Source organism: Penicillium cinerascens (assembly GCF_028974065.1).
Source record: "Penicillium cinerascens strain IBT 15544 chromosome Unknown contig_1_segment0_segment0, whole genome shotgun sequence".
Classification (NCBI taxonomy): Eukaryota; Fungi; Ascomycota; class Eurotiomycetes; order Eurotiales; family Aspergillaceae; genus Penicillium; species Penicillium cinerascens.
Genome location: NW_026695287.1, coordinates 3,025,594 through 3,040,011, shown reverse-complemented (window position 1 = coordinate 3,040,011; position 14,418 = coordinate 3,025,594). Strand labels below are relative to the sequence as shown.

The 14,418-nt window shown below is 48.6% G+C and overlaps 5 protein-coding genes across 5 annotated transcripts; 1 reads left to right on the top strand and 4 right to left on the bottom strand.

Moving 5' to 3' along the window:
- Window positions 1–3,339: 3,339 nt before the first annotated feature.
- N7498_002684 (uncharacterized protein) lies at window positions 3,340–5,162 on the top strand (the record flags this gene model as incomplete). Its single annotated transcript, XM_058449746.1, has 4 exons — window positions 3,340–3,672; window positions 3,737–3,837; window positions 3,890–4,937; window positions 4,989–5,162. The coding sequence occupies 4 exons, from the start codon at window positions 3,340–3,342 to the stop codon at window positions 5,160–5,162; spliced, it is 1,656 nt and encodes a 551-aa protein (XP_058312090.1).
- A 659-nt stretch (window positions 5,163–5,821) lies between these two features.
- N7498_002683 (uncharacterized protein) lies at window positions 5,822–7,398 on the bottom strand (the record flags this gene model as incomplete). The annotated part of the gene is made up of 4 exons (XM_058449745.1): window positions 5,822–6,064; window positions 6,115–6,567; window positions 6,617–6,963; window positions 7,020–7,398. 4 exons carry the CDS (start codon window positions 7,396–7,398, stop codon window positions 5,822–5,824), a joined length of 1,422 nt encoding a protein of 473 aa, XP_058312089.1.
- A 520-nt stretch (window positions 7,399–7,918) lies between these two features.
- N7498_002682 (UDP-glucuronate 5-epimerase) lies at window positions 7,919–8,648 on the bottom strand (the record flags this gene model as incomplete). The annotated part of the gene is made up of 2 exons (XM_058449744.1): window positions 7,919–8,532; window positions 8,600–8,648. 2 exons carry the CDS (start codon window positions 8,646–8,648, stop codon window positions 7,919–7,921), a joined length of 663 nt encoding a protein of 220 aa, XP_058312088.1.
- A 976-nt stretch (window positions 8,649–9,624) lies between these two features.
- On the bottom strand, window positions 9,625–10,625 carry N7498_002681 (SDR family NAD(P)-dependent oxidoreductase; the record flags this gene model as incomplete). Its single annotated transcript, XM_058449743.1, has 2 exons — window positions 9,625–9,815; window positions 9,890–10,625. The coding sequence occupies 2 exons, from the start codon at window positions 10,623–10,625 to the stop codon at window positions 9,625–9,627; spliced, it is 927 nt and encodes a 308-aa protein (XP_058312087.1).
- A 760-nt stretch (window positions 10,626–11,385) lies between these two features.
- N7498_002680 (reverse transcriptase) lies at window positions 11,386–14,058 on the bottom strand (the record flags this gene model as incomplete). Its single annotated transcript, XM_058449742.1, has 1 exon — window positions 11,386–14,058. The coding sequence occupies one exon, from the start codon at window positions 14,056–14,058 to the stop codon at window positions 11,386–11,388; it is 2,673 nt and encodes an 890-aa protein (XP_058312086.1).
- Window positions 14,059–14,418: the final 360 nt, after the last annotated feature.

Genomic DNA, 14,418 nt, shown 5'->3' with positions numbered 1-14,418 from the left:
TTACAATTATTTTGCGGCGGCCGCGAAACAATTGTGTAGGTTTGACAAGAGCAAAAGCTCTCGGTGCTGCACAACAACAAGGAGCAAGAAGGGAGGAGGGGAAGAGAGAATGGAAGGAAGAAGCAGGCGATGGGGGCCATAACTATATGTATATCCCAGGGAAGAAGCCCATGCATGACGTCGTCAGAACAAATGGTTCCCACGAGAATCAACACCCCCGGCCCCGGTCGGAATACCTTTGAATATGGCCCTTGGCAGCCTAGTTTAATTGAAAACATAGTGCGTCACATAATTATATGTATGGCTAGCTACACCACTTCGATATCAACACTTTCTGTCCTCAAAGAAATTGGACTGCCACACGCCTCGCCCAAGCCAGCGAAATCTCCAGCAGGGGCCATTGCATCTTCCTTCTTCCCGACCCGCCACCAATCTACCGTTTGACCTTCTTCAAGTGCAAAGCGATATCTATGCCCCGGCTCAAACACGGTTGGATCTCCTACGAAGGGCGCTTCAAATTCAACTGGTGAATCAGGATTCAACGGAACAAAATATCGGTCATCGCGACCGCCGGATTCGCGACTAAATGCTCTTCGTTTCCCCTGTTTTGCAGAGCCACACGTACTGGTTTGACGTTTTCTGTTGTGAAATGCCAAAGTCTACGTTTTCCCTCGGCGTCTCGAGCTCAAAATATTAGGGATATTAGGGGATCATATCCCAAGCATTAGATGCCCTATTACTTCTTTCGAATTTAGATCACTTCCCTTGAGCAGTGTCCTTAAGCTTTAATTAGGCAGCGTCTACGAAGATAGGACGATAGTTCTTGTTACGGCCCCTGAACAACATGAAGCTACTCGGATGCCCAATCGGGTATACTAGGAACTCTATGAGAGAGTTTCCCGAGAACCTATATAAAAGCCAAAGCCATGTGATCGCACAAAGGAATAAAAGGCACTCTCCTATAATTAATGAACTATCTTCCTTAAGGTTTTGTTCGGTCACAATCGGAGGGTTGAAGCTCCTATCCGCATACTTACAGTCCTATCTGGTCCCTTACCTAGTCCAACTCCAGCCTTAACAAATATTCAGAGTCAGAGAAAGGGTATAACGTACGCTTAGAGGTATTTAGCCATTACGATCTTTGGTATACATTCTAACTATAGATATGTCTAAAATCACGGATAGCGAAGGATAATATAGATCCTTAAGATATGACGATTACCCTTTTAGGATAAAACTTCACTTTACTTTCTGTGCCGAGCATTTCTAAGTAGTCTGAATAGATCTTGCGGAATAAAGTATCAATTCCCCAATCAATGATAACGTTAATCGTATTACTCTATTACGTTTGTCTAGAACAGCCAATATTTGAGGAGCGAAGAGACAAAAAATCCCCAAGCCAATAGCCACTTAGGAGGAAAGCCCTCTAAGGGAGAGTAGTGATCACTACTAAAGGACGTATATCCGTTATTGTATACTAGCATTACACATCACCTAAATCCTTTTGAAGAACGGGAGAGTATTCTCGAACAAGTAGCTTGGATCGCCGGCAAGCTCCACGCATTTCCTTATGGCATCCGCTGATAGTCTGCTCCGCATCCTCCGTCTCGGGTCTCGGGCTGCTCCAATGGACGTGGGCTCTTGACTATTAATATATTATGAAGTTCAATGCGAATCTGGCTAGGTTATCAGTATCCACGGGCTTGTCAACGGACTGATTGTGGACGTAAGACCCGCCTATATATTTGCGTCGTGGGTAATGAATGTCCCGATAGCCCGCACCGGGCTCACCATGGATCGCAAACTTCCGGTCGAAAGCTGATGCGGTGTTGATGTTGGCATCAACACTTAATGTGATAGCCCCAGGGGTACGAGAGATTGGGTACTTAACTTGCTAAAACCTACCTGCTTCCACCACCACGACTCGGAACCCTTGCTGGACTAAGCGCACGCCGACTGTGATCCCTGATGTCCCTCCACCAAACACGACATAGTCAAATTTTGCATCCAATGGGGCCCAGAAATTGAAGATGAAGATGCTGAGGAGGACTGTAAATGCGGCTGCTGCCATCAACCAAGAACTGATGGAAAACATTGGACAGGGGGCACTTGAGTTTGAAAGGGCACATGACAAAAGAGACACCTTTCTTAGTGGCTGCTTCCAATGTAGCTTCCAATTTAGGAAGAAAATCAAACTCATTCTGCATTGCGGTTGCCCTGCGTACACAACAGATTCCTTGCACGCGCAGCAATATTTCCGTGGCCACGATATGGGCTGTTCTCGTCTTCAGTTTGCTCCCTTGGCACTCTCTTCCTATGAAATGGCTTCTTCCCTGATCCGATTTCCATCCAACTGGGTTCCCCCCATCAAAGCTACCATCTCCATGCATCACCGCCTTTCTCTCTTTTCTCTTTCCACTTCGTGTCACCCTCCCACCGATAACGATACCCCAAATCATCTCAAGGGAGAGCGGTCTTCATCAGTCAACCACTGTCGGATTCCAAGTTCCGCAAGAGATTTCCGGATTTTGACTACAGTCCTTCTGCGCCCATGGGCGAGGAATTCAAGCGCCTCGCCCAGAAAAGGGGATGGAATTAAGGTTCCAACAGCTGGAAGAAGAACTGGAATTTCTGTATCGACGAAAAGTATGACGAGCTCATTGGTATCCAAGTCACTTGCCTGGAAACGTGGGAAGGAAATGTGTGGCAAACTCAAGGTGGAAGGCACATCTACTTCGATTCGTCAATGTCGAAAGGTGGGTCCATAGACGTCGGGAGGCCAATCACCCTGACGTCTCTGCGTAGGCTCTGTCGCGTGTCTGCGTGAACATGGTTGATCTGTTAGATTGTGGGGAGAACCAACCAGGGTTCCACATGCTTCCGCAACGTGCGTGCATTAGCGGACTATGCGACCAAGGAGGGAAAATTCTTCCGCCGGGATATTGCAAAGAAAGATAAGGCGCTGGCTGTTTTGTGGAAGCGGATCCTCTTATGTGAGTTCCGCAGCGGGGCCTTTCCGAGGCTTAAATTGAATCATGCGAGTGCTTTCTATATGCGTCCTATCCTCCCATCCACTCAGGAGGACTCTATATGCTATTTAGGAAGGTGTTTCCAGCCCGTTTGGAGGCTCACCAATTGGGGGAGGGAGCGGAGATTTCAAGCTTTCAGGACAGGCCCACCACTCATCTCATCGTACATGCGACGCCGGTTTCCATCGCCCCCCCCCTCAAACAAAAGATTCTCGGGCCGTGGTCTCTCTATTTTTCTTTTTATTTTTTTAAATTATCCTTGGTCCCTTCCCCAACCATCTCTCTCTGACTCTATACCAAATTCAACATTATGGCGGACATTAACGATGATATCACCGGGATCACTGAGCTCCGTCATCGCCATGGCGGGAGACTAGTCGAGATTCCAGGACCTGATGGCGCGCAGAGGAAGGTTGCCATCAATAACATGTCACAGGACGACTCGGATCTGGCGGCCAGGTTTGGATACAATCCAGTGTTCAAGCGAGAGTTCGGATATCTGTCGACCTTCTCCTTCGCCATCAGTATCAGTGGTGTCTTCGCGACGATCATGACCACCTTCTCCTACCCGCTGGAAGCCGGCGGCAGCAGTGCGGTGGTCTGGTGTTGGTTAGTCTCAGGTGCTGGCTGTATGTGCATTGCGGTGAGTATTGCACACAGTTTCCCCACGATTGATTTGTCAAATGTGGATCTCACGCGACCGTTAGTGCTCGGTGGCTGAATTGGTTTCTGCGTATCCGACTTCTGGTGGACTGTACTTCACAATCTCTCGAACGGCGCCCCGGAAGTGGGTTCCATCGATCAGTTGGTAAGGAGGGTCTGCATCGCTGGATTCATGATGATTATGCTGATTCCTCCAGGCTGACGGGCTGGCTCAACTTGTTGGGTCAAATTGCTGGCGTCGCCTCGTCCGAGTATGGCGCAGCCCAGATGTTGCTGGCTGCGGTGTCTATGAGCCGCGACTTCGACTACACGATCACCACCAACACCACCGTCGGCGTTATGGCTGCCCTGACCGTTGTGACTGGTGTGGTCAACTCTTTGTCGACCTTCTGGATGGAGAAGATGACCAAGTTCTACGTGATCTTCCACGTCTGCGTACTTGTGGTATGCGCTATCGCACTGTTGGCCTTAACGAAAGACAAGCACAGTGCAGAGTACGTGTTCACTTACACCGAGAGCGAAAGTGGTTGGGTGCCTATTGGTTTTAGCTGGCTGTTTGGCTTCCTGTCTGTCAGTTGGACTATGACCGACTACGATGCCACGGCCCATATCACTGAGGAGATCAATGAGCCGGAGAAGAAAGCCCCTTGGGCTATTTCCCTAGCTATGCTTGTCACCTACCTAGGCGGCTTTTTGTTCAACATCGTCCTTTGCTTCTGTATGGGCGATCCGAATGAGATCCTCAGCTCCTCAATCGACCAGCCCGTCGCGCAAATCTTCTACAACAGCCTTGGCAAGGGTGGCGGCATATTTTTCACCGTTGCGGGGCTGATCATTATTAAGTTCGTTACTTTCACTGCGATGCAGTCGCTTGGTCGTACTGTCTTTGCCTTTTCTCGGGACCGTCTGCTGCCCTTTGCCAATATTTGGACTAAGGTCACCCCCTATACCGGCACGCCCTTGTACGCCGTTTGGATTTCGGTCTTCTTCTGCATTGCGATTAACTTGATCGCCTTGGGTTCCTACACTGCTATTGGTGGCATCTTCACTCTATGCGCGATCGCTTTGGACTGGAGCTACTGCATCCCCATTCTCTGCAAGCTTATCTTTCACAAAAACTTCCAGCGAGGCCCTTGGCACATGGGGCCTTTAAGTCCCTTCGTGAACGCATGGGCTTGCTTGTGGACGCTATTTGTCAGCGTCATCTTCGTCCTGCCCACCGAAATGCCCGTCACCGCAAATAGCGTACGCGCCCATTTCCAACTCACCTCGCTGTGTTTGCTGACATGACCATAGATGAACTACGCCAGTGTTTATGTGGTGGCTGTTCTGCTCTTTGCTCTGATCTACTGGTACCTCGATGGCCGTGCTGTCTACACCGGCCCGGTTACCGAGGCTATCGCTGACGACGTTTCCGAGGAGGACATTGTCACCGACGAAACGAAAAAGGACCAGGGTCCTACTGTATAAATTCCCCAGTCCCTGCGAGCCGTACCCGATCGCGACGTATCCGGCCACCCTATCGAGCCAACGCCCATAGCAGTTTCCATTACCCACCATATACCCTCCCCGCATTCTAAAGATTAGTCCTGGCCCTCGCGAAACAGTTCATGCAACGATCAAGGCGGACGAAACGTATTTTCTAATACAGTCAACTTCCGGTTATAGCATAGCCCGCCATCCAAGAGAAAACGCATGTTATAAGTGAATAATGTCAGGCTGCTCAGGGGCGTGCTGAATTCTACTCAGTGATCAAAAAACGGCAAGGGGTGAGCACTAAAGCGGAAAGGGAAAGCCAAGAGTTACCAGACTCTATCCTGTCTATATGTAACAAGTTTGTCGCCAGCGCGAAAGTTAGGCGCTGTAAATACGTCATAGTAATTTAGGAACCGGGTAATCAATTGGTTTCCCGACGAATTAAATAAGCGCAACGATCTTTGCAGGAACAGTGGAAACAATAATTAGATATGTAGTAGTAAACAGGTTTATCTCAAAGTAGTCGGGCTTTTTTGGACTATACTCAAGGTGCATTGTGCATTCATATACTCAATCTTGGATCATGATAGCAACTAGTATAAAATGGGGTACAATTAAAGTAGGCTACATTGGTGATGGAAGACGGATCAACATCAACCCAAGACTTCCTGAATGACGCGAGCTGTCCGTTCAACGATCATCTCAATCTCAGAACGCGTGGTATTGTACGGCGGTGCCAAGCAAATGTGATCACCATGGACTCCGTCCGCACCACCGTTGCCAGGCATAAGGGAGATAGCATACTCAGGCTTGAGACCGGTGACGTGAATAGTCCATGCCAGCTTCTTAGCCGGGGGATAAGTCTCCTTCGTTTCCTTATCCTGGACAAATTCAAGCTATGCAGAGTTAGTAAAGTTGAAGGACATAGCAGTTGCGATAAACTTACAGCCCAGAACAGTCCTCTTCCACGGATATCGCCAACATGAGGATGGCTATCAAATTTCTCATGGAGAAGTTGGCCAAGATAGGCACCCATCGCACGAACATTAGGCAGCAAATTATCTTCCTGAATGATCTGCTGCACTCTGACCGCAGCGGCACAGGATACCGGGTGTCCTTGGTACGTTTGACTGTGAGAAAATGCGCCGGTGCCTTTTGTCAGAGTGTCGACAACATGCTTGTTCAAGAGTAGACCGGCAATAGGGGCATATCCAGCCCCGAGACCCTTGGCCATAGTCTGCAAATCGGGGACAACATCTTCTTGTTCCCAGGCATGAAGTGTCCCTGTGCGTCCCATGCCGGACATGACCTCGTCCAAAATGAACAAAGCCCCATGCCGCTCACAAACTTCCTTCATTGCTTTGAGATATCCGGGTAGAGGGGGAACACATCCGAGTGTCTTGATTCTCCTGTTAGCTAATTTCTCCAAGGCTGGAGGGGGAGCTTACCGCGCCGGCCATCGTCTCCGCCACGAATGCACAGACTGTGTCTGGTCCCAACCTCTGGAATTCATCCTCCAATTCCTGGGATAGCCTAGAAACGTAGCTTTCAACGCTCTCACCAGTCTTCATGCCACGGTATGGGTAGCAAGGGGCGACGTGACCAGTATTCTTTGCTAAGACCTTCTCATAGAGAGCCCTCCGGCCAACATGGTGCCCAACAGAAAGTGATCCAAGCGTGTTTCCGTGGTATGACTGTTTGCGAGAGATGAAGTTGGCTCGCTGTGGCTGGGGAGTAGGCAGCTCCATGAAATACTGGACAGCCATTTTGAGAGCTGCTTCTACAGCCTCGGTGCCTGGAGCAATTCTCAGTATCAGCGACTGAACCCAATTTCTCATGGGCCTAACCTACCTGAGCTCACAATGAAAGCCCTTGTCATCTTTCCTCCTGTTGAGTCCACCAGAATCTTAGAAAGATTCTCTGCAGCAGTGTTGGTAAAGTAAAGCGAATAACAGTAAGGGATCTTCTGTAGTTGCTGCATTATAGCTTCATGCACGCGCATGTCGCTGTGGCCAAGACAAGACACTGCAGCACCGCAGGTGGCGTCGAGGATCTCCAATCCATCTTCAGTAAGGAGGTAGCTCCCCCGGCCACCAACGATATTGAGAGGCTTTTGACGAAGCTGGTGGTACAGAACGCCGCTTTGCTCTTTGGCGGTACCGTTATCATGTGGCTTCCCAGCCATGGCGGGGGCCACTACCTTGGCTGATTCTGGCATGTAATCACCCATACCGGTATGATATATTCAGGTCAACTGCAGAATGAGAGAAGTATGAAAGAACAAGTTGGGATGAGTTCACCACCGGAAGACCCCCCCGCATATAAATATTGAGGGGTCTTGGCGATGAGCAACCACAATCTCATAGTTCTAGCACACTATCCCCGACCATTATCTAAAGGAAATTGTCTTGATTGGTGGATGAGGTCCGATCCAGAAGCAAAAGTGAACAGAAGGCGTCTTATCAGTCGGAACGCTAAACCCGAAGAGGAAATCTTTGTCGGACCCACACCCTCGGAATGGGATGTTGAAGGTCATCGAATCGGAGATGCGATAAAGGCGGACGATTTCAAATGTTACTAAAAGTTGCCGGTATCCATGTTTATCTGATACTCGAGGTGGTAGATGATAAAGTTGGCACTTTTTTATCGTGTTGGATTGGCTAGGACGTCCGATTGCTCAGTAGAGCTGAAGTTGATTTGGCTAAATCACCGTGTAGTATTGGGGAGGATCGTAGTAAACAGTAAGACTTTCAATCAACGTCCTTTGATTTGCCTTGACTCATATGCCACTCAATAGTTTTCCGCAACCCCTCACGTAACTCAACCCTCGGCTCCCAACGAAGGACCTCCTTAGCCAGCGATAGCTGTGGCCGGCGCAGAGTAGGATCATCAGCGACCTGTGGATGATAGCTAATCGATACCTTAGGCCGTTCCGTCATCTTCGAAACGAGCTCAATGACAATTTCAGCCAGTTGCTGAATGGTGAACTCCCCATCATTTCCGATATTCACCGGCCCCTCGTGGTAAGCACTGTTCATCAAAGAAGAAAGTCCATCGAGACAGTCTGTGACAAATTGAAATGATCGGGTCGCGGAGCCGTCTCCGGTGATCTTCAAGTCCTCGCCTGCTAAGGCTGCAGCAATAAAATTTGATACCACCCGTCCGTCGCTGCTACCCATGCGGGGTCCATATGTATTGAAGATTCGTGCAATACGAATATCAACCCCGTGTTGCTCGCGGTGTGCAAAACACAGGGCTTCCGCAACTCGTTTCCCTTCATCGTAGCATGAGCGGGGTCCGAATGGATTGGCATTTCCCCAGTAACTCTCTGGCTGGGGGTGAACGAGAGGGTCGCCGTAGATCTCTATTTTCCATCGTCGCGTTAACTGGCATTCATTATTCCCGGGGGGCAATGCTCAGGAAAGACCAACCAGAGGTACTAGTGTGCAAGATCCGAATATTTCTCGACTTTGCGAGCATTAGGAGATTGTCAGTTCCCACAAAGCACGTCCGCAGAGTTGACACTGGGTCTTTTTGATATTGGATCGGGCTTGCAGGACAGGCTAGATTGTATATTTGATCGATTTGCCCCACGTCATCTAGTGAAGTCTGGATATCGTGTCTGTTTTTGAATTTCCTATGGTAAGCACGTGCCTTAACTTTGACCATGCAACATAGGACTTCTACTTCATCAGAGTGAATCTCGGGTGGCCCTCAAGGTGACTTAAATTTGTTGGAGAGCCGGTCTCGAAACTGTCAAGTCCGATAACCTCATGTCCATTTTCTAGCAGAAAGTCAATCATGTTAGATCCAAGAAACCCAGCACCCTAAATCTTTGATAAGTAGGAATTTATTTCCGGTGGGCGATGATTAACTGACTCCGGTGACGAGGATCCTAATGCAATTCGGTGTGCCGTTCATGGCGAGGTGTACTTGATGCAATGAAATGTATGATGTGTTATTATATTCTGATGTGAGAGGGGGGAACAATTAAAAGGAAATAAAGCACCTGGCGGAATTTCGGTGGAATCGTTCCCAGCTGAAACTAGTCCTAAACATGCAACCATTTGCGCTTTCTCATGCAAGCGGTCCCCAATTATCTAAATAAATTGGCTGCTTCGATCTATTATTGGCCCTTCGGATCTGTGTTGCGGCATGGTGCTGAATTGAGGAATGCAGAATGGTGGGGACACTTGTCCAAGAGTTGTCATGAAGCTGGCGATCCCTGGGAAACAGAAAAGATTCACCGCTCCATTGGTCCAACGACTGATTCATCTACTGGGGACAATCAGGCCTTATCGCGAACCCTAGTGACGTATCCAGTCCTCGTGCGACAGGGACAGGGTTCGTGCTGTTTTCATGATTGCCGATTTCATAGCTGCGTAGGGCGCATTAGTTTACATTTGCTTCACCCCAAGACAATTGTGGAAACTTGATACCTCCGAGTAAGAACTTGTTAATCCATGGCAATTCGGAACCTCAGCAGGTCCTTTTTCAAAATTTCATCAAATCGTTCTTCAAGCTCAGAAACGTCCCATTTGCAGGAAAGGAAGCGACCGTTAAGGGCCGTTCGTTGTCTCTCAGAAAAGTCTGGAGTTGATAGCCAGACGCAGAAGGCACCAACCAAATTAGGGCTATCATTCATCACTAACAGTGTGCAAGAGGATTAGCACAAATCCATGGAGCTCCTTTGATACAAGCAAACCAAAACCACAACTTACTTTTCTTGATATTTTCAGGCAAGTCATGCTTGATAAACCCACTCATCAGACCGCCCGGGTGCACACTTGCACAAAAGAGACCACGACTCGAATACTGCTCATTGATCATCTCAACCAGTCTCGCCTGGGCTGCCTTACTCACACAGTAGTGAGCATGACCACCCATCCCAGAAACCGTGGGCGAGGCCATAGAGTTGATCGCGATGAAAGACATCGCACTTGATTGAGTTGCTTCGAGCAATGGCAGCAGATGGTGTGCCGCATAAAAGGAGCCGATTGTGTTGACATTGAATGCAGTCTGATAATCCTCTGGTGACTCTTTAGCGACATCACAAACCATCGCACCCGTGTAGCCTGAGTTCACCACGGCAACATCAAGGCGCCCATCAAATTCGGTCTTGACAATCTGTGCAACTGACGCGAGGTCCTTTTCGACAGCGATGTCGCAAATTTGAATGACCACTTTGATTGTAGAGCTGATTGAGCGAACTTCGTTGGCTGTTTCTTCCAGCCCCGAACGTGTGCGAGCAGCGAGGATGAGGCCCGATACGCCAGCTTGGACGTATGCCCGGGCTATTCCGCCACCGGCTGCGCCTCGTCCACCGATTATACAGACGAAGAAAGGTGAAGGTAGCTTTACGCGCGACGGATCTATTGCTGGATAGGGCGTGGTGTGAAGAGTGGTGACGAAGTTGCGGCAGTGCTGCGCATTGAGCTGACTTGGCGTGGGTTCCATTTTGCTATCCTTGAAACATGTAGGTACGCAATGTTTGAACGGTGAAGAGTTATATGAATTTGTGTGATGTTAAATAGAAAGTTGCGCGGACTTAGCCGGACTTAACCCGGGGATTTGCTGGTGACTTGGAGAAACGAGCGGGGGTCTTGTCAAATAGCAGAATATTATGGCAATGCGTTTAAAGGTTCACTGAAAAGTAAATCAAGATAGAAGTTTGGAAAGGAGCCTCGAGAAGCATTTCAAGAGATATTTAGAACATCGATTTGCAGGCAGCATGCGACGAACATTAGAAGGGCCAGTAGCAGGAGGCATAGCAAAATATTAAAACACACCAAGCCGTAGGCTAGCCAAATAAGTTGCGATTCGCTTCCTCTATCTGATAAATCTAGTGCATTATCAGTTTCGTCGATTGCGGTTATAGTGGTGACCAGAACGACCAGCGTGAGGAGAAAGGCTGAAACAATGCATCAACATGAAGTCACAGACGGGCTACTTTTTGCAAAGTGGGATGTTAGTTTGACATGTTAAAACCACTAAACGTATGTTCGTCGGTATTTGCAGAAATATGCTTTAAAGATACCTAGACCACATCTAGAAAAGAAGAAAAGAAAAAATAGATAGGCCGGTGCTAAGTAGGGAGAAGCCGAAAGACTATGCCGAGATAGTTTTCAACAGTACATGTTTCTAGTAGGATCTAGAAGTAGGATCGCAGATACTACAAAGCTTTGTAGGTAATAACCAAGTCAATTGAAATGCCACACTAAAGCACCATCTGCCACGTCACCTTCTTCTCCTTGATCATGTCCAAGACACCCATGGGCAAGAACTGCTTGTCCACTAGATTTAACCCACCAAATTTGGCCAGAACATCCTCGGCATACATATAAAGAGTCCAACTCGTCTCTACATCCAAGTTTCCAACACCGAATCTTTCACGGGCTCTCTCCAATTCAGTTTCCACAGCTAACGTTGTCTTCGGATAGTTTGCACGGGGAACATTCATGAAAGTTTGGTACAATTCAAACAATTTGGAGCTCTTGACTTCGCGGAACTTGCTCCACTCATCAAAGGACATAAAGGTGTCCATCTCATCTGGTGAGAATGCCGCCCGAAGTTCTTCGGACTCGATGTAATTTCCCATGTTTTCCCAGGTTCGACGTCGCTGAATTGCGCTCGTCTTCTCGAACGACCCTTTTTCCTTCCCATAAAGCTCACGTTCGCTCTTCATAAACTCCTCCATCAGTTCGTGAGGCGACTCGGTCAGACTATCGCGTAGCATGAAGATCGAGACGAAGGGGTTACGCAAACCCAGACCACCAAGCTTCTCAGGAAGAAAGAAAAACGCGTCTGGAACGTCGGATACATCGAATTGCGACTCAATCCTTCTTCTCAAATACTCAGTCACAGTGCAACCCGTCTGAGAATGCTCAGTCTCAAAAATGACCCGATGCATCTTTTTGTAGGTGTCAAGAATCGCATCGATATGAGGACGCCCAAAACAGTAAGCCGGTTCACCGAAGGTGTTCTTGAAAAACCGCCCGATACAACTGTTCCAGGTACGAACCCATGAAATGACACTATCGCAATTCCCAAGCTGAGTCTTGAGCTGCCGGACGTGTGCATCAACTTGAGCGTGATCAATGACCCAGTCTCCCGTCGTTGCGTCCAGCATCAAAAAGCCAATTTTGACGGGACCCCGAGGCATTCGGGATATGATTTTGTCACTGACTGAGTCACCCAGACAGGCTGAACCAGACTTGCTTTTGTTGAATTCGAGACCGGTGATCTTGGCGAACATTTGCATCACCTCCCATGCTTGTGCACATTTCTCGGGCTCGCCGGACAGCCAGATATCATCATGGAGACGGTACAATAGCAAACCAGTCTTTTCATTGACGGCGAGATCCATGAAGAAGAGGATTAACTCTCCAATTACTTTCTCCGAAGCATGTGCGATCGGAATACCTCTTTTGCGCTTGCGAGGCCCGACCTTTTCGTGTCCTTCAAAAGCTTTGTCCATGTTCAAAGGCGTTTCAAGGTATTTTCGGAGGAACTGAATCCATTCTTGCGAGAAACCGATGAACTCCAAGATGGTGTAGGCGGTACTATGGGGAATCGACGTGGCATACCACTGCAGATCTGACTGGATAACAGCGGCTTCGCCATAGAACTGACGGCGAAAAAATGTTTCGGTTACAATCTTTCGTAGGAGCTGCTGTTTTACACTCTTTGGAGCTGAACTTTCTCCTTGAGCTGAGCCATCTTCATCTTCATCGTAACCACAGACCCGACTCGCCAATGTGTGTTGGCCTTCGGGCATAGATGCTAGGAAAAAGGTGTCGACAAAGTCCTCTCTGCGGAGATACTCAACATTTTCAGAACCGCAACCTTGATTGCCAATAAAATATTGTCGTCGATGGCGATCACGATCCGTCAATTGCGGGCCTTGGCAAAAGTTCCATCCCGAATCATCTTGGATATAATCCTTTAAAGTGGTCTTGAGCATGCCGCAAAGCTTGACACAGATGTATTCCACAAAAATGGTTTCCAAAACGTCGTCATCCATCCAGATTCGGTATTTGCCATTGAGCTGCTGGCGAGGAAGCACAGGCACACCTTCGTCGCCAGCATGCCAGTCCCAATTCTTCAGATCGGCATATCGCATGTTGAGGACATCGGCAATTTCAGACAGCGCGACCTTGTTGTTGAGAAAGTGCTTCAACGTCTCTTGTTTCTCTTCGCTTACAACTTCTTCTCTTTGGATCCCTCGAATGCAGTCTGATAAAGAGTCAACGGTGAAAGGGTCTTTCTCTTCCCAAATGTCCGCAAGTTTCGTCTGCACACGTCTGCGCAAGCGTTCCAGCGCATTCTTGCTATTTTCTGTTGAAAAAAGGTTGGAAAGAAACAAGCCAGTCTCAATTGGATCGGTTTCATGAGGCTCGAACACCGTTCTCTCGAACTGATCACATAGTTGCTGGAGTCTCTGCTTTTGCCGCTCGTCAACAACTAGAAAATCCTCTTCTTCGCTAGTATTCTTTGCCTCATCGGCGCTTTGCTTGGAAGGCGGTGTCATCCACTCGGTCAAAAGACGCGAATACAAATCCGCGAGATTTAGCTTTCGACTATGAGCATCCAGAGCGTTGTGCAGATGTGTTTCAAACCCCACGAGCTTTTCTGCGGGAATTGAAGAGTCATATCGAGCTTGTTCAACCCAGTGCTCGATATTCGAAATGTCGTTGTCTTGACAGGCGCCCGGTGCGAGCTCCTTTGTCCCAGCCAGGAGGTGTGCAACTCTATCGCGGAGGGCCGGGCGCTGGGCTGCGCTCGCAAGTGTCTCGGCTTTGCGTGATTCGTATGCGTTGCGCTGTTTTCCGAGCTCGTGGATTTTGCTCCGAGTCAGCGACTGGAGAGTTCGAGAGAGGTAGGGATCCATCGAAGGCGGATGGGACGTTTATTGCATGAATTCGGTTTTTTCTGAAACTGTCTAAGCAAAGTGGCAATGGCTTTATAATAATTTCAAGCAGCTCTAACTGAGTGGCCGGTACCTTTGTTCATGTTTGACCGCCTTGCCTCGTATTCTCTCAGCCTCACGAGCGTCCGGGGGCCCATGGCATTCAGCCGGGTTCCGCCGCTTCGCTGCCTGCTGCGATCGACAAGATGCTGCTTCGTACCAGTGGCATTTAAGCTTTGATCTGCTTCGAAACCTACCGGTTGTCAATCCTGTCCCGTGATTTAAGGGACGACCTGACTCACCGACAAATGACTCTTCCTTGGGATGGACTTGAGCCTCACG